The following is a 22,724-nucleotide window of genomic DNA, read 5'->3' as shown; positions in this document are numbered from 1 at the left end:
CAGAACTAAGACTGTTGCTGTGAGGCACTCTGAAGCCACAGAATTGGGACTTTACTGGGTTTTGCTGTTGTTCTAGTTTGCTTTCTGTTGCTGTGACAAGAATACTGACTAAAACTAACTTGGGGTGGGTCTGCTATTGCATCCTTCAGGTTGTGTTCTACCATCTAGCGAAGCAAGGACAGGAGCTCAAGGGAGGAACTGAAGTAGAAGCCATGAGGGGCGCTGCTTATTGGCTGGCTTCGTATGGCCTACTCAGCTTGCTTTTTCTATACCACCCAGGGATGCCACCTCCCACAGTGGACTGGACCCTCCCACTTCTTAATCATTTATCAAGAAAAGCCCCACAGGTTTACCTACAGGCAATCTGATGGAGGCAACCTCTCAACTGGGTTCCTGGTTCCCAGATGACTCCAGCTGTATCAAGTTGGTAAATAATAAGAGAACACTACCCAGCCAGCACTTTTGGGAGAATGATAAAAAGGAATAAAAGTGGAATTCCTGAAGCTGTGAATTACCACTACACAGTTTTGGTTTGTTATTTGCTATTTTATATAGGTATGCTAAGTCATATGCCTCCTTTTAAAAACAGTTTGGATGGAGAAAAATCTGACGTATGTCAAAGTACAGAGAATAGCATAACAGATTCCTAGGCATCCATCACTCAACTTAAAAAATTATGAGCCTTTTATTTTTTTATTTTTTTTTTCTTCTTTTTTTTGTGCTTCATCTTTTTTTTTAATTTATTTATTTATTAAAGATTTCTGTCTCTTCCCAGCCACCGCCTCCCATTTCCCTCCCCCTCCCCTAATTAAGTCCCCCCCCCCAGCCCGAAAAGCAATCAGGGTTCCCTGTCCTGTGGGAAGTCCAAGGAACCCCCCACCTCCATCCAGGTCTAGTAAGTTGAGCATCCAAACTGCCTAGGCTCCCACAAAGCCAGTACGTGCAGTAGGATCAGAAACCCAGTGCCATTGTTCTTGAGTTCTCAGTAGTCCTCATTGTCCGTTATGTTCAGAGAGTCCGGAATTATCCCATGCTTTTTCAGACCCAGGCCAGCTGGTCTTGGTGAGTTCCCAGTAGAACATCCCCATTGTCTCAGTGTGTGGGTGCACCCCTCATGGTCCTGAGTTCCTTGCTCATGCTCTCTCTCCTTCTGCTCCTGATTTGGACCTTGAGAATTCAGTCCTGTGCTCCAATGTGGGTCTCTGTCTCTGTCTCCTTTCATCGCTTGCTGAAGGTTAATATTCAGGAGGATGCCTATATGTTTTTCTTTGGGTTCTCCTTATTTAGCTTCTCTAGGATCACTAATTATAGGCTCAATGTCCTTGGTTTATGGCTAGAAACCAAATATGAGTGAGTACATCCCATGTTCCTCTTTTTGTGTCTGGCTTACCTCACTCAGGATAGTGTTTTCTATTTCCATCCATTTGTATGCAAAATTCAAGAAGTCCTTGTTTCTTACTGCTGAATAATACTCTAATATGTATATATTCCATACTTTCTTCATCCATTCTTCCATTGAAGGGCATCTAGGTTGTTTCCAGGTTCTGGCTATGACAAACAATGCTGCTATGAACATAGTAGAGCATATACTTTTGTTGTATGATAAGGCCTCTCTTGGGTATATTCCCAAGAGTGGTATTGCGGGGTCCAGGGGTAAGTTGATCCCAAATTTCCTGAGAAACCGCCACACTGCTTTCCAAAGTGGTTGCACAAGTTTGCATTCCCACCAGCAATGGATGAGTGTACCCCTTTCTCCACAACCTCTCCAACAAAGGCTATCATTGGTGTTTTTGATTTTCGCCATTCTGACAGGTGTAAGATGGTATCTTAAAGTTGTCTTGATTTGCATTTCCCTGATCGCTAAGGAAGTTGAGCATGACCTTAAGTGTCTTTTGGCCATTTGAAGTTCTTCTGTTGAGAATTCTCTGTTCAGCTCAATGCCCCATTTTATAATTGGGTTGGTTAGCCTTTTACAGTCTAGTTTCTTGAGTTCTTTATATATTTTGGAGATCAGACCTTTGTCAGTTGCGGGGTTGGTGAAGATCTTCTCCCAGTTAGTGGGTTGCCTTTGTGTCTTAGTGACAGTGTCCTTTGCTTTACAGAAGCTTCTCAGTCTCAGGAGGTCCCATTTATTCAATGAGGTCCTTAATGTCTGTGCTGCTGGGGTTGTATGTAAGAAGTGGTCTCCTGTGCCCATGTGTTGTAGAGTACTTCCCACTTTCTCTTCTATCAGGTTTAGTGTGTTCAGACTGATATTGAGGTCTTTAATCCATTTGGACTTGAGTTTTGTGCATGGTGATAGATATGGATCTATTTTCATTCTTCTACAGGTTGACATCCAGTTTTGCCAGCACAATTTGTTGAAGATGCTCTCTTTTTTCCATTGTATACTTTTAGCTCCTTTATCAAAAATCAGGTGTAATGTCAGGGTCTTCTATTCGATTCCATTGGTCGACTTCTCTGTTTTTATGCCAATACCAAGCTGTTTTCAATACTGTAGCTCTGTAGTAGAGTTTGAAGTCAGGGATGGTAATGCCTCCAGACGCTCCTTTGTTGTATAAGATTGTTTTGGCTATCCTGGGTTTTTTGTTTTTCCATATAAAGTTGATTATTGTCTTCTCCAGATATGTGAAGAATTTTGATGGGATCTTGATGGGGATTGCATTGAATCTATAGATTGCTTTTGGTAGAATTGCCATTTTTACTATGTTGATCCTCCCAATCCAGGAGCAAGGAAGATCTTTCCATTTTCTGGTGTCCTCTTCAATTTCTTTCTTCAAAGACTTAAAGTTCTTGTCAAATAGATCTTTCACATCCTTGGTCAGAGTTACCCCAAGATATTTTATGCTATTTGTGGCTATCGTGAAAGGTGATGCTTCTCTAATTTCCCTCTCTGTTTCCTTATCCTTAGTGTATAGGAAGGCCACTGATTTTTTGGAGTTGATCTTGTATCCTGCCACATTACTAAAGGTGTTTATCAGCTGTAGGAGTTCTTTGGTAGAGTTTTTGGGGTCGCTTATGTATACTATCATATCATCTTGCAAATAACGAGAGCTTAACTTCTTCTTTTCCGATACGAATCCCCTTGATCCCTTTATGTTGTCTTATTGCTATTGCTAGAACTTCAAGCACTATATTGAAGAGGTATGGAGAGAGTGGACATCCTTGTCGTGTTCCTGATTTTAGTGGGATGGCTTTGAGTTTTTCTCCATTTAATTTAATGTTAGCTGACGGCTTGCTGTAAATAGCTTTTATTATATTTAGGTAGGACCCTTGTATCCCTAATCTCTCCAAGACTTTTATCATAAAGGGGTGTTGAATTTTGTCAAATGCTTTTTCAGCATCTAATGAAATGATCATATGGTTTTTTTCTTTCAGTTTATTTATATGCTGGATTACATTGATAGATTTGCGTATGTTGAACCAGCCCTGCATCTCTGGGATGAAGCCTACTTGATCATAATGGATAATTTTTCTAATGTGTTCTTGGATTCGGTTTGCCAGTATTTTATTGAGAATTTTTGCGTCGATATTCATGAGTGAGATAGGCCTGTAATTTTCTTTCTTGGTTGGGTCTTTGTGTGGTTTTGGTATCAGGGTAACTGTAGCTTCATAAAAGGAATTTGGCAATGACTCTTCTGTTTCTATATTGTGAAATACATTAAGGAGTATAGGTATTAGCTCTTCTTGGAAGTTCTGGTAGAATTCTGCATTGAAACCATCTGGTCCTGGGCTTTTTTTGGAAGGTAGATTTTTGATAACGGTTTCTAGTTCTTCGCGACTAACAGGTCTATTTAGATCGTTCACCTGGTTTTGGTTTAGCTTTGGTATGTGGCACTTATCTAAAAACATGTCCATTTCTTTTGCATTTTCTAGTTTTGCGGCATACAGGCTTTTGTAGTAAGATCTAATGAGTCTCTGAATTTCCTCTGTGTCTGTGGTTATGTCCCCCTTTTCATTTCTGATCTTATTTATTTGCGTGTTCTCTCTCTGTCGTTTAATTAGTTTGGATAGGGGTTTGTCGATCTTGTTGATTTTCTCCAAGAACCAACTTTTTGTTTCATTGATTCTTTGGACTGTTTTCTGCGTTTCTATTTTGTTGATTTCCGCCCTCAGTTTGATTATTTCCAGTCTTCTACTCCTCCTGGGCGTGTCTGCTTCTTTTTTTTCTAAAGCTTTCAGGTGTGCTGTTAAGTCTCCGATGTATGCTTTCTCTGTTTTCTTTAAGTGGGCACTTAGTGCTATGAACTTTCCTCTTAGCACTGCTTTCATAGTGTCCCATAGGTTTGAGTATGTTGTTTCTCTATTTTCATTGAATTCCAGGAAGACTTTAATTTCCTTCTTGATTTCTTCCTTAACCCAGGTGTGGTTCAGTAGTTGACTGTTCAGTTTCCATGAGTTTGTCGGCTTTCTGGAGGTAGGATTGTTGTTGAATTCTAACTTTAATCCGTGGTGATCTGATAAGACGCAGGTGGACACTGATATTTTTTTGTATCTGTGGAGGTTTCCTTTGTTTCCGAGTATGTGGTCAATTTTCGAGAAGGTTCCATGGGCTGCAGAGAAGAAGGTATATTCTTTCCTATTTGGGTGGAATGTTCTATAGATGTCTGTTAAGTCCATTTGCTTCATTACCTCCAGTAGTTCTCTTACTTCTCTATTAGGTTTCTGTCTGATTGACCTGTCCATTGCTGAGAGAGGTGTATTGAAGTCTCCTACTACTAGTGTGTGTGGTTTGATATCTGCCTTGAGTTTTAGTAATATTTCTTTTACATACATGGGTGCTTTTATATTAGGGGCATAAATATTCAGGATTGAGACATCATCCTGACAAATTGTTCCTGTTATGAGTATAAAGTGTCCATCTCGATCTCTTCTGATTGATTTTAGTTTGAAGTCAGTTTTGTTAGAAATTAATATGGCCACACCTGCTTTTTTCTTAGGACCATTTGCTTGAAAGACCTTTTCCCAACCCTTTACTCTGAGTAGATGCCTGTCTTTGTGGTTGAGATGTGTTTCTTGCAAACAGCAGAATGTTGGATCCTGTTTTCGTATCCAATCTCTTAGCCTGTGCCTTTTTATAGGTGAGTTGAGACCATTAATATTAAGTGATATTAATGACCAGTGGTTGTTCATGCCGGATATTCTTGTTGTTTTTGAAAGTAGAATTTGTGTGTCTCCCTTCTTTGAGTTGTGCTAGTGAAGGGTCGCTAGATGCCTGAGTTATTGTAGGCAGTGTTGGCAATGTTGGATTCCTTGGGTTGTGGTTTTCCTTCTATTACTTTCTGTAGGGCTGGATTCGTGGCTACGTATTGCTTAAATTTGTTCTTATCCTGGAATGTCTTGGTTTCTCCATTTATAGTGACCGAAAGCTTGGCTGGGTATAGTAGTCTGGGCTTGCATCCATGGTCTCTTAGCTTCTGCAGTACTTCTATCCAGGACCTTCTGGCTTTCATTGTTTCCATAGAGAAATCAGGTGTAAGTCTGATCGGTTTACCTTTATAAGTTACTTGGCCTTTTTCCTTTGCAGCTCTTAGTATTCTTTCTTTAACCTGTATATTTTGTGTTTTGATTATTATATGGCGAGGGGATGTTTTCCTTTGATCCAGTCTGTTTGGTGTTCTGTATGCTTCTTGAATATTCAAAGGAATATCTTTCTTTAAGTTGGGAAAGTTTTCTTCCATAATTTTGTTCAAAATATTTTCTGGGCCTTTGAGCTGTGACTCTTCTCCTTCTTCTATTCCTATTATTCTTATATTTGGTCTTTTTATTGTGTCCCATAATTCCTGAATGTTTTGTGATGAGAATTTGTTGGCTTTGCAGTTTTCTTTGATCAGAGTGTTTGTTTTCTCTATGGTGTCCTCAGAATCTGAGATTCTTTCTTCTATTTCTTGTATTCTATTGATTATGCTTGTTTCTGTAGGCTGTGCTCGTTGACCTAGATTTTCCATATCCAGCTGGTCCTCAGTTTGTGTTTTCTTCCTTGCTTCCATTTCAGTTTTCAATTCTTGAACTGTTTCCATTACCTGTTTGATCGTTCTTTCTTGGTTTCCCAGGGTATTATGTACATATTTACTCATTTCTTCCAATTTTTGGTTATACTTCTCATCCATTTCTATAAGGGCATTTTTCACATGTTGTTTAAGGGACTCTACTGCTTTCAAAAAGTCAATTTTTTCCACTTCTTCTGTGTTAGGGTGTTGGAGACCTTCTGTTGTAAGATCATTGGGTTCTGGTGTTTTCATGCTGATTTTCAGATTATTGGGTGAATTCTTTCCTTGACGCCTGCCCATCTCCTCCTATCGATGCTATCTAAGGGGTCTGTTAAAACTGGTTCAGGTTTCCCTGCTGGCCAGGGGCTCCTCTTACAAAATGCCCTTGCTCTGGTTCCTGGTTCCTGCCGGGGGGGGGGGGGGGGGGGGGGGGGGGGGGGGGGGGGCGGCGGGGGGGGGGGGGCGGCGGGGGGGGGGGGGCGGCGGGGGGCGCGGGCCCGCAAGATCCCTCTCACCCCTCAGAAGGGTCTTCAAGAATAGGACCGGGCTCCTCCTCTGCCAGGGACCTCCCCTACCGAATGCCTACCTCTTTGGTTTAATTGTAGTGGGGCGATCTGTTCTCGGTGTTCCGCATGGTCCCTGCAGCCTGCTTCTGCTGCTGGGATGGTTCCCGCCACCAGCAGCCTGTGTCCTCTGCTGCTGCTCTGGTCCCCGCTGGTTCCAGCCTGTCCCAATTGGTCCCCGCCGGCTGTGCTGGGCGTCCTCCGGCCGCCTTCCGCCGCCCGGTGTTCCCAATTATGAGCCTTTTAAAAACGTCATTTATTTATTGAAGAAATCCAGATCTTTAACTTTGCCTTATCCCTCATGTGTGCTTTCTTTTCTTTTCTTTTCTTTTCTTTTTTTTTTTGTGGTAGCGAATTTTGAACCTAAGACCTCACTCATACTGATAAATAAACTATTAATAAAATAGATCTTTGAGGGACGAAGAGATGGCTCAGTGGTTATGAGCATTGCAGGCTCTTGTAGAGGATTTGGGTTCAGTTCCCAGCACCTACATGATGGCCTCACAACTGCTTGCAATTCGAGTCCAAGGGATACAAAGCTCTTTTCTGGTCTCTGTGCATTCCTGCACACATGTAGAGTTCATAATCTCATGCAGGCCCACACGTACACATAAATAAAAATAAACCAATCTGAATCAGAGCTTCTTAAGTTAGTGTTAAATTTACAACATGAAGTACTGGTATTTTCAAAATCCGAAGGAAGGTTACTGCTATAGATTGCAAGTTCACATCATACATTACAAACTTGTACAGTGTTAATTGGGCAGAATCCTGAAGCGTGGTAGAGCATTGATGGAGTAAATTTAGAAAGATGGTTGCCTCTTGAGAGAAGGCAGAGGGGTGGATGAGCACATGGGGTCTTGAAAAGTCTTGGCATTTTTCTTTCCGGTTTTTCAAGATGGGTTTCTCTGTGTAACTGTCCTGGCTGTCCTTATCTTGTTTTGTAGACCGGGCTGGCCTCGAACTCGCTGAGATTTGCCTGCTTCTGCCTCCTGAGTGCTGGGATTAAAGGCGTCTGCTATCACTGCTATGACATTCATTTTTAAAGGTAGTAGAATAATTATAAGAGAGTTCATTTCTTTTTTATTCTTAAAAGTATGCATATTTTGTTTTTACAATACTTATAAAAATTTAAAAGAATATATGGCCTTATTAGTAATTTGAAACATTTCTCAAATGGTTAATTAAGTAAATGAAATCATTTTATTTGTACAAAAGCACTGCCAAATACCTACCCAATGAAACTATTTCTACAGTACAAAGAAGAAAAAAAGTTCAATATGTACTTTTACTTTAAGTAATGAATACTAGTCGACTGGGTGGTGGTGGTGCATACTTTTAATCCCAACACTCGGGAGACAGAGGCAAGTGGATCACCTGCCTGATTGAGGTTAGGCTGATCTACAAGAGTTATTTCCAAGTAAACTCGATTTGTTATACAGAGAAATCCTGTCTTGAAACAAAACAAAACAAAGAAAAGTAATATAGTCTGGGTTATTCTTTATGTTTGTGAGATGCTGGTGTATGTGAGTGTTAGAGTGGAGCAAAGTCATTTGGGTTGTATGTGAGCAGCTCTGTTCTTAGGTGTAGACAGTGGGAGTGCCAGCTTCGTTACTGTGTGTTACTGTGTGTTACAAAGTCATTTGGGTTGTATGTGAGCAGCTCTGTTCTTAGGTGTAGACAGTGGGAGTGCCAGCTTCGTTACTGTGTGTTACTGTGTGTTACAAAGTCATTTGGGTTGTATGTGAGCAGCTCTCTGTTCTTAGGTGTAGACAGTGGGAGTGCCAGCTTCGTTACTGTGTGTTACTGTGTGTTACAAAGTCATTTGGGTTGTATGTGAGCAGCTCTCTGTTCTTAGGTGTAGACAGTGGGAGTGCCAGCTTCGTTACTGTGTGTTACTGTGTGTTACAAAGTCATTTGGGTTGTATGTGAGCAGCTCTCTGTTCTTAGGTGTAGACAGTGGGAGTGCCAGCTTCGTTACTTTGTTTTACTGTGTGTTACAAAGTCATTTGGGTTGTATGTGAGCAGCTCTCTGTTCTTAGGTGTAGACAGTGGGAGTGCCAGCTTCGTTACTGTGTGTTACTGTGTGTTACAAAGTCATTTGGGTTGTATGTGAGCAGCTCTCTGTTCTTAGGTGTAGACAGTGGGAGTGCCAGCTTCGTTACTGTGTGTTACTGTGTGTTACAAAGTCATTTGGGTTGTATGTGAGCAGCTCTGTTCTTAGGTGTAGACAATGGGAGTGCCAGCTTCGTTACTGTGTGTTACTGTGTGTTACAAAGTCATTTGGGTTGTATGTGAGCAGCTCTCTGTTCTTAGGTGTAGACAGTGGGAGTGCCAGCTTCGTTACTGTGTGTTACTGTGTGTTACAAAGTCATTTGGGTTGTATGTGAGCAGCTCTCTGTTCTTAGGTGTAGACAGTGGGAGTGCCAGCTTCGTTACTGTGTGTTACAAAGTCATTTGGGTTGTATGTGAGCAGCTCTCTGTTCTTAGGTGTAGACAGTGGGAGTGCCAGCTTCGTTACTGTGTGTTACAAAGTCATTTGGGTTGTATGTGAGCAGCTCTGTTCTTTGGTGTAGACAGTGGGAGTGCCAGCTTCGTTACTGTGTGTTACTTTGTGCACTTGACTCTCAGCCTTAAGGATTAGTAGGCAACCAATACATGAATGCATGGGCACGTGTGTTTGTGGTAGAGAACAGGGAGAGGAAAGAGAGAACAAGTTGGAGTTTACCCAGGTAAGTTTCAAGTATCAGTTTGTTTGTGGGTGTGGCATTATGTCTGTGCCCACCATAGCACACTGTTCTAGCTGGAGTAGCCTGTTTTCTTGAGCAGCTCAATGCCACTCTCATTCTTAACAACTCTGGGTTTGTCATCTTGTAGCTGACTAGAAAACGGGTTTATCTTCAGTTGTTTAGATTCATGCTTAAAGATTTCAAATTATGTATTGGATAATTGGCTAAAAAGAGTAAGCTTTGTTCTTAAAGGATTTTAAAATTTGCATTATTCATTTTCTGATAACCTACTAGCCTAATTTCTTTGTCTCCTAGTTAAAAATTTCTACAGTGATATTAGAATGTACTTCATAACTCTCAGGTAAGGTCAGGTGTGGGGATATAACCCCATAATTTAAACAGGAAGTTTGAGGTTTCCTGGGTTGTGTTCTGACAGCTTGTCTCAACACCCCTTCCCTCAAACAATAGTCACAACACCAGGCTGGGGATAAACTCAGTGGTAGAGTGCTTGCCTAGCATATAGAGAAGCCCAGGGCTAAGGAGAAAAACCAGAAGCTGGATTTGGTGCTATACACATCCAGCAGTTCTGTCTCTTGGGAGGCTGAGACAGGAGACTTTTGAGTTTGAGGTGAGGATGGGCTACTCAAGGATATTCTATCTTAATAAAACTTATAATTCTGGAAAAGTAGAACTTTATTGATAATTTAATGACGCTAAAAGTAACATATTTGGCAAATAGGTATTTTTATTGATATTTGTTATATAGGTTGATAGATGAAAAGATTTTTAAGATTTCAGTATAATTAAAGCAGCTAACCTTTTCTTTTGTTTGCTTTTTTGAGACAGGGTTTTTCTGCACAGCTCTGGCTATCCTGGAACTTGCTTGGTAGACCAGGCTAGCCTTGAACTCACAGAAGTCCTCCTGCCTATGCCTCCCAAGTGCTGGGATTAAAGGCGTGTGTTTCTGCTGCCTGGCTTCTTCTTTCTATTTTTTAAAAAAAGTTTTCCCCCCTAAATTTTGTTAGGTAACGGAAATCCAAGACTGGAGTGCATCAAGCCCACACAGTGCAGCGTACGTTCTCTGGGATAATGGTGCTAAGAACCTTTACAGAGTTGGCTTTGAGGGCATGGTGAGTAGTGATAGTGGGCGGGCCTGGGTGGGAACTGGTGCCCATCCTGTGTGTGATTCTGCTTGTGTCTGAGCCATGCATCTGCAGCAGGAAGATCATCTGTGATGTGAGGGTTTCAGCTCCTCAGACCTGACTCAGACTCTGTGTGTATAAACTGCCTAATAGCAGATATGCTTTTGCCATAGTGAATGTCTAGTGGATTTAGCTTTTGAAATCTAAACAAAAAAATTAGAGTCATCTATAGAACTGTTCTTTGGAGTAGATTTGGATGCTAGTATTAACATGAGGTGGGTTTTGTATTCTATGCTGTGGTAGCTGATAAAAAGTATAAATTATTTTTAAGAAAGTTGGTTTTTTTTTTTTTAAAGTTTTTATTTAAATGCATTGATGTTTTACCATGGGTGTTGGGTCCCCCTGGAAATGGAGTTACAGATAGTTGTGAGCTCCTGTGTGAGTGGTGGGAATTAATTCTGATTCTCTGGAAGAAAAAGTCAGTGCTCTTAATCACTGAGCATCTCCCCAACCCCTCTTGTAGTTTTATTAGAATGCAGAGTTGATGATTAAATGTGATCTTGTATGCACAATCCCAGCACTCCAGAAGTGGAGGAAAGAGGATCTTAAGTTCATGGCCAGTTTGGGCACATAATGAGACTGTCTCAAAAAATAAAAAGAAGATAAAACAAGAAAGCAATAGATTTGGAAATACCTAGTGGAGAATAACTTAGGTTTAGTCAATAGATTGCTTTATATTTCTGTATTTCATGGACCATTGTTCAAATACTAACTTTATTTTGTTACAGGGTCTCACTGTGTAGCTCACTAGACTGGCCTTGAACTCAGAGAGATCCGTCTCACTCAGCCTCCTAAGTGCTGGGATTAACGATGTGGGCACCATATCTAGCCTTATTGTTTATTTTCACATGCAAATTTCTTTAATAACATTTCAGTTATGAATATGTTCCAATTTAAGGAATTATTATTATAGTTTTGTTGTGTAATGTTTTACTCTTTTGGCTTTTTGAGGGATCCACCACACAGCTCCCAAATAAATCACACACGAAAGCTTATTATTACTTATAAATGTCCAGTCTTAGGTTGGCTTGTTTCCATTCAGCTTTTCTTAAATTATCCCATCTATCTTTTGCCTCTGGACTTTTATCTTTCTCTTCTGTAATCTTACTTTCACTCTTACTTCATGGCTGGCAGGGTGGCTGGCCTCTGACGTCCTCCTTTCCTTATTCTCTTGTTCTTTTTATTTTACTCTCTGCTTGCCAGCCCCGCCTATCCTTGCTTCTGCCTCACTATTGGCCATCCAGCTCTTTATTGGAACCTTCAGGTGTTTAGACAGGCAAAGAACCACAGTTTTACAGAGTTAGACAAATGCAACATAAACAACAATTACACACCTTTAAAATAATATTCCCCAACATATTTTAATTGTGATACTGGGGTTTTGTGCATGCTAGGCAAATGCCCAGCAGTGAACTGTTTCCCCAGGCCAGAGAATTCTTTGTTTCTTTCCTCAATTGTCTTTGTCTTCCATTTGGAGAGCAGAAAAATAGCCAAATGTCTCCTTTATATATTTCGTTTATGTATGAAAGCCAATGTGAACTTAAACAAATGCTTTATTTTTTTATTTTTTATTTTTTTCTTTGTTTTTTCGAGACAAGGTTTCTGTTTTACCCTGGCTGTCCTGGAACTTGCTTTGTAGACCAGGCTGGCCTGGAACGGAGATGATCCTCCCTTGCCTCCCGAGTGGTGGGATTAAAGGCGTGTACTACCACTGCTTGGCTAGCAAATGCTTTTAATGATTCCAAATTATCATAGGCTAGAGAATCAACTTGTTTTCTTTCCCACTGCATATTCAAGATTCAGATGCAGCACGCTTTCGAATTGTGAGTTTTTTTTAAATGATTCAAACTGACTATTGATTCATATGAAGATGTATGTGCATTCAAGTAGTTAAATGAATACCATATACAGGTTGATGACTCATGAGGTTAGTGCCATTATTTAATGAGATGTCTCTTTGAAGGTTACCTTCCCTCTCCACGGCTGTGAGCAGGGTGGCAGCCAGTATGCTTTAATATGTTTTTGCTTATTATGGGCATATTTCCCTAGGATAGATTTTTAGAGGTAGAATTACTACATTAAAATGATTATAGCCTTTTTCTCGGTCTGGGGTTGAGTAACATTTCATTTTTATTGCAAGATGGGCTGTTACAGAGCTGGATTCTGTGTGGATGTGCCTGTCACCTACTATACACATCAGCAACTCTTGGACATTTTTTAGTGCATCTGTTTTTTGTTTGTTTTCTGTTTTTTCTTTAACTCACTTTAAGTTTTTTGTAAGTAACACCTAAAATTAATGTCCCTATTTCTTGTAACTTGTAACTACAGGTGCCTCTAATCCTACTACTTAAGTAAGAATGAATATATTTTCTTGTAAAAATAAGTGGGACAGACCTTAATTAACCAGATAGAGAAATTAATTGCAAAGGATCAAAAACTGGGTTTGATTCCATTTCTCTGCTTCTGCAGGCTGCTTGGTTTTATGTAGTTTTTCTTCTTACATGTGCTTGCCTTGTATCTTTAACAAATGTGCTTGAAAGGATCAGATGCAGTGAGATTTTTGTTTTAGTTTGGGTAAAATTATTTTAAAATTTCAATGTGTTGTGCATTTATCAAATACTGGGTATTTCTTAGAGTTTGTTGCTTGTCATGTGCTTTTTGAAAATACTTAATGTTGAAATGTTAACTTTGAACTCTAAAATTAGATAGCGGGCAGTAAATCAGGCTCGTCTTGTCAGATCAGTGTTCTGGTCTAAGGTGTGACTCTTGGGGCTGCCTCTGCCGTGTGCTGAGTGAAACGTGCCTCTTCTAGACCTTGTGCCGTATTTCAAGTTTTCATGGGTTATTTTCTTGGTTTCTTTCCTTAGTCTGATCTGAAGTGTGTCCAGGATGCCAAAGGAGGTTCTTTCTACAGAGATCATTGCCCTGTGTTAGGTGAGTTAAGCAGATTAAAGAAAATTGCTAAATCATGAGTCAGATCTATAATGATCAGGATAATGTCTAAATTTGACAGAAAAATTAATTATCATTAAAGTTACATAGAGAAATACTTGGTTTAATTTTATTTAGTTTTAAAACCTTTATTCCTTTTCCATGGTTTATTTATGCTCAGGAGTTGTTATGTCTTGGGAATTGGGGGAGTAGGGGAAGGCTTGTTTCTCCTGGCCGCCTGGCTAGCTTATAAGTGAAATAACCACACAGAAACTATTAATTAAAACACTGCTTGGCCATTAGCTCTAACTTCTTATTGGCTAACTCTAACATATTAGTTTAACCCATTTCCATTAATCTGTGTATCACCATGTGCAGTGGCTTACTGGGGATTCTAACTGGCATTCATCTCCGGCGGAGGATCCATGGCTTCTCCCTCACTCTGCTTTCTTCTTCCCAGCATTTAGTTCTGTCCTCTCTGCCTACCTAAGTTCTGCCCTATGAACTAGGCCAAGACAGTTTCTTTATTCATTACCCATTGAAAGCAACACACAAACAGAAGGAACTCCTACACCATAAAACTAATTTCCTAGTAAAAGAATAGCTCTATGATCAAGGTAATATAGCAAATATAATTCCAAGTAACATAAATCCATTTGTAAAGAGTATGAAAAGCCAGACCTGCTTTCATTTGCAAATGCATTATTGGGATGAAGCCCTCAGTCCCTAGAAGCCCTCCTCCCTTGCACAGTGCCATCCTCTCTGAGTCATCTGACTTGCCCTTTGTCATAAGTTCCGTTTTCTTCCAGCACGCTTTTCTCTCTTTGTAAAGGTGGGTGTAGGACATACACATGTTTTGGTGAACTCTTCTTCCCTTCTTGCTGTCTTTATGCCTCTATAAGGAAAGTATAAGCTCAACATGAACGTTTAGATCCATAGTGTAGTGTTTTATGGTTTTAAATCTTTATCCTGGGACCTTTGTTTTAATTGACTTTAGACAAAAATGTATAGTTTATTTAAAAATGATACTAAGCACATTTGAGGAAGAAATATGGGATTTCCCCTTTACATTCTCTGTTTTGTTACTATGGGTACTGTGGATGGCTCTGGTGCAGTGCTAGTCAGCAAGATGTCCAAGCAAATCCCTGACTGTTCTTATTCTCCAGGACTCTCTACTCTGACTTAGGGTTGGTAGTCTTTTGTAGATTTTGCTTCATTTAATTTTTATGAGTGATTATATTGTTAAAATTTTTTTCCCTTTTTTTGTGGTCCTGAGAATTGAGCCCAGTGCCTTTTGCCTGCCTGAAAAGAGGCACACCACTTAGCTGCAGACACACTTTGGCTCACATTGCTGCAGTGTTTAAGTTAATGGTTTTTTTTTTTTTTACTTTTTTTGTACTTGAAAACTCCGCTCTAGACTCTTACACTGAATTTGTAAAACACATTGAGATTGAATGGGGTTTAAAAAATATCTAGACCCTTTCTGTTTTTAATAACACACTTGAAAGAAGGGTGGGTTACTGGGCACATACTGGTGTCTTGTAGTATTATGGTTCCAAAATAGCTAGAATCAAGAATTTGAAATGTTTTTATCATAAAGGATAAATATTTGAGGAAATGAATATGCTTACTACCATGATTTGCTCGTTACACATTTTATATATGTAAGTATCATAGTGTATCCATGAATATGTACAATTATCACATGTCAATTAAAAATAAACTTTCATTAAAAGGTTCTAAGGGAACACCATGAATAGTTGTTGGTCAATAAGTGAGTGAGGTAAAGTAAATGAAAAGAACAGACTCTTAGACAAAAACACCACAAATTTTTTTGATTAGACAAAATAAAGAAGAACTAGAAAATTAACATAGACTTCTAATCAGTCATGATAACAAGGTAGTGATCACACACACACACACACACACACACATGAGTGCAGCTGCTTACTACAGTGGCTCTTTTTTCCTTCATTTTCCCCTTTCATTATTTGTGTTTGGGATGACAGGTGAGCAGAATGGCAACAGGAATCCTGGTGGACTGCAGATTGGTGACCTGGTAAATATAGACCTTGACCTGGAAATCGTACAGTCTTTGCAGCATGGTCACGGAGGATGGACTGATGGGATGTTTGAGACTTTAACTACAACTGGAACTGTCTGTGGCATTGATGAAGATCATGACATTGTAGTGCAGTATCCAAGTGGCAATAGGTTGGTACTATTTCCTGAATTTTGATGACAAAGTTAACATAAGGGACAGAAGCCTTAAAGGAAGCAAGTAACATGCTGTAATTCAAGGTTTAAAATGTTGGTCCTTAGGCAGTATATACAAATTCAGAATATGCTGGTAAGGTATTTAGGTATGTTTGTGTATGTTTGCCTGCATGCACATGTGCACTTTTACATTGAAGTCAGAGGAAGCTTGCAGAAGTCGGCTTTCTCCTTCCATCTTAGGAGTTCTGGGGTTTGAACTCAGGTTGTCAGGGTTAGTGGTAAAAATACCTTTACTTGCTGATCCATCTCATTGGTCTTGTATATGAGTCATACTATTTAGAGCCTCTTTCCCTCTGGGGTTGCTTTAGAAACAAGTGTTCTTGTATGCTTGTAATGTTTTATTTATTATTTATGTGTTTGTGTGCCTGCATGAGTTATTTGCACCATAGGTATGCAGGAGTTGTTGGAGGCCAGAAGAGAATCCATTGAAATGGGCTTAAAGGTGGTTGTGAGCCACCATGTGGGTCCTGGGAATCAAACCCTGGTCTCTGCAAGAGCAGTAAGGGTGCTTAGCCCAGTGGTTCTCAACCTTCTAAAGCTGCTACCCTTTAATATAGTTCCTCATATTGTGGTGACCCCACCATAAAATTGTTTTGTTGTTATTTCATAACTGTAATTTTGTTACTGTTGTCAGTTGTAGTGTAAATGTCTGATAGTGACCCCCAAGGGATCCCTACCCCACAGGTTGAGAAACACTGCCTTAACCACTGAGTCATTTAACTGGCCTCTTGCGTAGTTCAAGGAACAGGTTTGTTTGTTTGTTTTCTAAAATGTAATCTAATCTTTCAGATCCTCTTATTCCAGATAAGTACTTGGATTCTGAAAAGTGTACAAGATGTAAATAATTTAGGAATTTATTTGACAAAGGATCTTTTTTTGCATTGGAGTTCAGTGTTTGTTTAAGTGCAGTGTGTTTTGTATGTGTCAGGAAGATGATAGCAGCATGGAGAAATGCTTATGTAAAATAAACCATAATTGTGGGGTGGAGACATAGCTCAGTTGATAGAATATTTGACTGGCATAAATGAAGCCTTGTCTTCATTCCACAGCACTGCATAGATCAGATATGTGGCACAGGCCTGTAATCTAAGATTTCGGGATTAAGATGCAGGAAGACAAAAGAGTAAGTTATTCTTGTATGTTTGAGGCTAGCCTAGGCTATATGTGATTCTGTCGAAGAAACAAAAACAGAAGAAATTATGTGTGTGGTCCTAGGAAATTGAACCAGGGTTTGGGCATGCCAGGCAGTCAGTATCACTGAGCTACAGCCCCAGATCAGATTTATTTTGACACAGGTATTAAATTATGGAAAGTATTTATTACCCATGGCAAATTAAAACTAGAGAGCCTTTATCTGTGAGATTGGCAGTGTTCTAGGTCAGTGGTTTTCAACTTTTCTAATGCTGTGACTCTTTAATATAGTGACCCAAACATACAATTACTTTATTGCTACTTCAAAACTGATTTTGCTGCTGTTGTGAATTGGAATGTAAATGTCTGATATTCAGGATATATGATATGTGATGCCTGTGAAAGGGTTGTCATGGCACATTGGGTAGGCAGTGTAGCTAGGACAGAATGGTAAGTAAATATATGTGATCAGGAGAGAAAGCTTTTCCTTAAGCAGCTGTGAAGAAACCAATTATGTATGCACAATGATGTACACACAGAGATGTTTGTTATGTATCGTATGTACTGGTAAGCATTGAAAATGATATAACAAAGAAATAAAACTCATTCAGAATGTAGTTGCCGAGAATTGCTTTATTATTTTGAAGTGGTGCATGATTTTTCTCCCTTCAATGTTTAAAGATGTCCTGAATGAATTTTTGTGTTCTGAGCCTGGTTCTGCTCTTGTAGGTGGACCTTCAATCCTGCTGTTCTCACTAAGGCAAACATTGTCCGAAGTGGGGATGCTGCACAGGGAGCAGAAGGAGGCACCTCACAGTTTCAAGTGGGCGATCTTGTGCAAGTTTGTTATGATCTGGAAAGAATTAAACTTCTCCAGAGAGGACACGGTGAATGGGCTGAAGCAATGCTTCCAGTAAGGATATGTAAAATAGCTTGGGAAGAGATATATTTTGCTTATAGAATTAATTGATTAAAGCAAATTACTTTTTAGAAACAATTGGAATTGAAAGTTACATTTAAAAATATCACTCAAATGTAATTGCAAAGGATTGCTTTACATACACACTGTATGTGTATGTGTGCGCACACATGAGCACACACGCGTGTATATGTACATATTAGTAGAGTTGTATTCTAGGTGTACATAGGCAGCGAGGTGTACTTATGCCTAGTTTATTCCAGTTGCATTAGCCTAGGAAGATCCAGAAGGGGCTAGTATTTCTAACACTGTTAATAATGGGTATAATGTAGTATTAGGAGGCAGAGGTTTTCCTGATATTCAGTTCCCAAATGTAAGAGCTGCATGCGCTTCTGTCTCGGTAGTACAGGTAGCCTAAGATGTGCAGGATGTAGGGATAGTACGTACACATGTCTCTCAGAGTGGTTTTGATATCAACAATGCAGCTTAATTTTTAGTTTTTCACTCAGTACACATTTCATCAGCTGTTCAACAATAATAAACAAGCTTATTTTGTCCTTCATTTATTTGTTCTTTTCTTTCACCAGATTTTCTTTTGTCCCCTCCTATTTTACTTTGTTTCTTTCTGTTCCTGGTTCTGTAGCCCATCTTCTTCCATCTTGTTTTGTCCTCCTGATCAATCCTTTGCACAGCTGACTTTTCGGCTCTCTGTTATTTCCACTTTCCATCCTCTGTGCTTCCTCTCTCCCCTTAGAAACCCATCACCCTACTGTGTGTTGTTCAAACCCCTCCTCCCATTTCTTAGGACAGTGCTTCCATTTCTTCCTCTTTACCCTCAGTTCCTGCCCTAAGTAGCCTCATCCTATCTTCTGTGATCTTCCTGTCTTGTCTTTACTGTTATCCTGTCTATCCTTCTAGCTGTACTCCTCAGTAGATAATTTAGACTTAAGATAAACCTGTTAGATTTAAGGATACAGTTGTAAACAAAACAAAACAAGAAAATAAAGAAACAACAAAACAAGAAATATAAAATAGTCATTGCCTTAAAATATGAATGAGTAGCTAGTACCGGTAGCTACTTGCCCCACATCAGCTGTATTGCAGCTGAGGGAATTCATAAGATATCTGGTAGACCTGAGAGCAGGACCTGTTTGCTGTATTTGATTCTCAGTGGCTAGTGTGGAGATTAGTGCTGTAACTGAATAACTCAGAATTCTCTTGATATGAGACACGATTGCTCTTGGCAACACTGATCTATTCCCGAGAGAATGTTGGGCACTGAAGACCCTTCACTTGGAGCTTGTTTTCTTCTTGGCAAATCTGGCTTTTGGGCAAAGAACTTCCTTGCCTCAACTACTGACAGTATGCACAGTTTCCAAACTGGACAACCAGCATACAAGCAAAAAATGACTGCCAAAGCTTACCAAGACAGGGTAGGACAGTCTTGTGAGTTTTTCTGCCTCTGAAAATGGCCTGTCAGATACTTTAGGCCTTCCAGAGGTCCTCCGTTTAGTTCCCAGAAGCCACATAGTAGTTCACAGCCATCTTTAACTGTTTCTGTCCTGCCTGCTCCGGCAGCCGTTCAGTCCCAAAGAAACACACAGAGGTCTACATTTAATTATAAACTGGTTGGCCTATTAGCTCAGGCTTTCTTATTAACTAACTCTTACATCTTACATTAACCCATAATTCTTGTCTGTGTTAGCCACATGGCTTGGTATTTTTATCAGTGAGGCATTCTAATGTTGCTTCCTCTGTGTCAGGGTGACGAGTGCAGACTGAGCCTTTTCTCTTCCCAGAATTCTCCTGTTCTGGTTGCCCTGCCTGTACTTCCTGCCTGGCTACTGGCCAATCAGCATTTTATTAAACCAATACAAGTGACAAATCTTTACAGGGTACAGGACCATTGTCCCACCGTATATAATGAGGTCTGGTGCCCTCTTCTGGCATGCAGGCATACATGCAGGCAGAACAAGTATACATAATAAATAAATCTTAAAATCAAAAACATTAAAGTCAAGTAATTCAAAATAAGCTAAAATAAGGATGTCAAGATAGAGAAGAATGAAATAAAAGAAACAAGATCTTAGAACTTAAGAAAGAAAAAGAAGAAAAGGGTCATTTAAAAACATAATGATTGACTTAGGAGATGGCTCACTTACAAAGAACCTACCAAGTAGGCATATTTCCTGTGGCTGGAAATTTTCCATATTTTCCTGTGTAAAACATCAAGCATCTGTGACCTAGCAGGGAGAGGCAAATCCAGGGAGCTTGCTGGCCTGCCAGTCTAACAAGGGGGTGAGTGCCTTGAGTTGAGAGACGGGAAAGAAGAAGGAGAAAAAGAGGGAGTGGGAGGGAAGGAGACCCCAACTCTATCTCAGAAGGTGAGGTAGAAGCCAGGGAGAGGTGTCTCAGCAGGTAAGGCTGATGATGAGTTTGATCTTCAGGACCCACATGGTGAGAGGTGAGAACTGCTCCTTCACGTTGTCCTCTGACCTCCACACTTGTGTGTGTATTTTTGACTGTCCTGAAACTCACTCTGTAGATGAGGCTGACTTCAAACTCACAGAGACCCGCCTGCCTTTGCCTCCCAAGTGCTGGCATTAAAGGCATGCACCACCATGCTCAGCCACACTTGTGTTCTTACACAATAAAAGAATAAAAATGTAATGAAATTAAGTGGAGAGTTATAGTGGAAGGCATCAGTGGTGCATACACACACGCACACACTCACGTCCCTTCATGAACTTATGTAATACACATAGACACAAACCACATACACATGCATGAATAAGTTTTTTATAAAGTGATCATTAAGTTGGAAGGAATGCACGTAATTACCAAAATAGTATCTTGAGGAATAGAAGGGTCAAAAGCATAAAATATTTAAATATAAAAAAGAAAAATACATTCTATAGAAAATGGCACTTATAAAATATCTGATATATGTGTATGTAAACCCAGCATAAGTAAAGGGTTGAATCAAATAGAATTGTTTTTTGCTATTGCTAATATTTGAACTAAGATCTTGTGAATGCCAGACAGCTGTCTACCACTAAGCTAACACTTGAAATTCCAGCTAAATGCTTTTGAAATTGAAAACAGGTTGAAGACTAAATGACCCACTCTGATGGAATAAGTTACTTTTTATGCATAGGAAAAACTCTTTGGATTTGTAAGTTTTTCTTAGAGATTAGGTCAAATTATTTCTCACAGTGGGAAGAAGATCATTCTGTTGTATGGAAAAATATTTCATTGTTTCATGCTAGAAAATGGTGCTAATTAATAAAGCTAAGAAATATATAACTATTTGTATATATCAATATGTAATATAACTAAGGAAAACCAAGTATTTAACCAAACTGAGATGTAAAGTTTGTAAATTGTTCTGAGTCTGTAAGAATTTAAAGGCTCTATTCCCATAAGCCTATTTTGAGTAATCTATTAAAGAATTGAGACAGTCTAGGTGAGTAGAGCTGGACCAGCTGATCATGTAATATGTATTTGTTTGGTTAATTAAACTGAACAGAGTATGTACAATGATTATATGTTCTAACAGCGTAACTGAAAGTGTCAGAGATGGAAATGAGGAAACAGGAGAAGTTTAAAAAATTGTTTGCTTTTTCGCTGTGTTAACTAGCATGGAAATACTATTATTTAAGATTATTGAAAGCCTGTTGTGCAACAGCTGCAAGTAACAGCCTCTGTGGTGGTGCATTCAGCCTGTTTGTTACTGTATGAGTTGCCCTAAGGATCCTTAGTCAGTTTCTGGTGGGTATGCATATTTTTTATCTTAGTATTTTTCCCCATCTAGGTTCTAGACAGGAATCCAGGGAACCTTTGGAAAATTCTAAGGCATAAGGCATAAGATTCAAATTGACTAGGTCATCATGTTTATTTTTACTAAGAATAAGGAATATGATTAGTGACCTATGTACAGCCAAGTTTAAGTTCTCTGGCCACTAGAACATACATACCTCAAAGAAATGGGGCTTCACTAAGTTTAATGAATTTGAAGACATGGTAGCTAAGAAGTGGTTCATTTCTGGTGTCTATGAAATCAAATATATCCTCAGTTCTTGTATTTTAGAAAACTGGTAAGGCCCTGCACCCCCTTCGGGCTTCAACTGTGCTGGAGTTCTATACCCCACTAGTCATGTTCACTAATGAATATCACATCCATTCTGCTTGTAAAAAGTGTGTGTATTCACAGTACTTGGGAGGCAGAGGTAGGTGGATCTCTGTGAGTTCAAGGCCAGCCTGGTCTACAGAGCGAGTTCCAGGATAGCCAAGGCTACAAACAGAGAAACCCCGTCTTAAAAAACAAAAAAAGTGTGTGAGAAGGATGGAGAAGGGAGTGGGGGTTGTAATAAGAGTATATGAATGAGTAACTTATTATTCCTCATACTACAGTATGGACATATTCATGTATATGAGGTTTTTTTTTTATGAAGGAGTAAAGATGTGTGTTCACATTTGTATTTATATAAAGATATTTGTTAAATACAGCTGTTAGGACAATACAAACTTTATATTTTCTTTTTAAAAAAAAATTGTGCCTGGACATTTAAACTCAGTTGGTAGAATGCTCACTACTGGCTCAGGTTAGTCTGTGACCCCAGTTCCAGGAGATCTGGTGCTCTCTTTTGGCCTCTGTGGGCAACTGCATACTTGTGGTGCACATACATACACTGAGACATGCATGTATACATTTAAAATAAGAACTAAGTTTTTTTGGGGGAAATACATTTTCAAAATAAAAACAGAAGAAAATAAAACCCCATTACTGACTTCTGTCGTGGAGAAACCTGTAAGAGTGAGAGCGTGGTAGCAGTTACCAGTGTTTTGCAGGTTATGCTTCAGATAAACCCCTTACTACAGAGGAAAGTTTTATGAGGACGGGCCTTGGACAGATAGCAAAGATGCCTTCAGGGACTTGTAGAGTTGCCCTCACAGAACGAACAGCCAGCTTGAAGAGTTCT

The 22,724-nt window shown here is 39.5% G+C and overlaps 1 protein-coding gene and 1 non-coding gene across 2 annotated transcripts in view; both read left to right on the top strand.

Moving 5' to 3' along the window:
• Positions 1 to 22,724, top strand: part of Mib1 (MIB E3 ubiquitin protein ligase 1) — a 114,260-nt gene that overhangs the window by 25,834 nt on the left and 65,702 nt on the right. Inside the window, exons 4-7 of the mRNA XM_041659691.1 lie at positions 10,308 to 10,412; positions 13,352 to 13,418; positions 15,425 to 15,629; positions 17,553 to 17,736. Of these exons, the coding sequence (XP_041515625.1) occupies positions 10,308 to 10,412; positions 13,352 to 13,418; positions 15,425 to 15,629; positions 17,553 to 17,736 (561 nt within the window). The remainder of the gene's footprint in view (positions 1 to 10,307; positions 10,413 to 13,351; positions 13,419 to 15,424; positions 15,630 to 17,552; positions 17,737 to 22,724) is intronic.
• Positions 21,380 to 21,509, top strand: LOC121453741. The gene has a single exon (XR_005975059.1). It is a non-coding gene; the product is annotated as a small nucleolar RNA SNORA70 (small nucleolar RNA).

The sequence above is a fragment of the Microtus oregoni genome, unplaced genomic scaffold (genome assembly GCF_018167655.1).
Source record: "Microtus oregoni isolate MIOR12 unplaced genomic scaffold, Mior012 000011F_ref0000422, whole genome shotgun sequence".
Taxonomy (NCBI): Eukaryota; Metazoa; Chordata; class Mammalia; order Rodentia; family Cricetidae; genus Microtus; species Microtus oregoni.
This window is presented reverse-complemented; position numbering and strand designations above follow the sequence as displayed.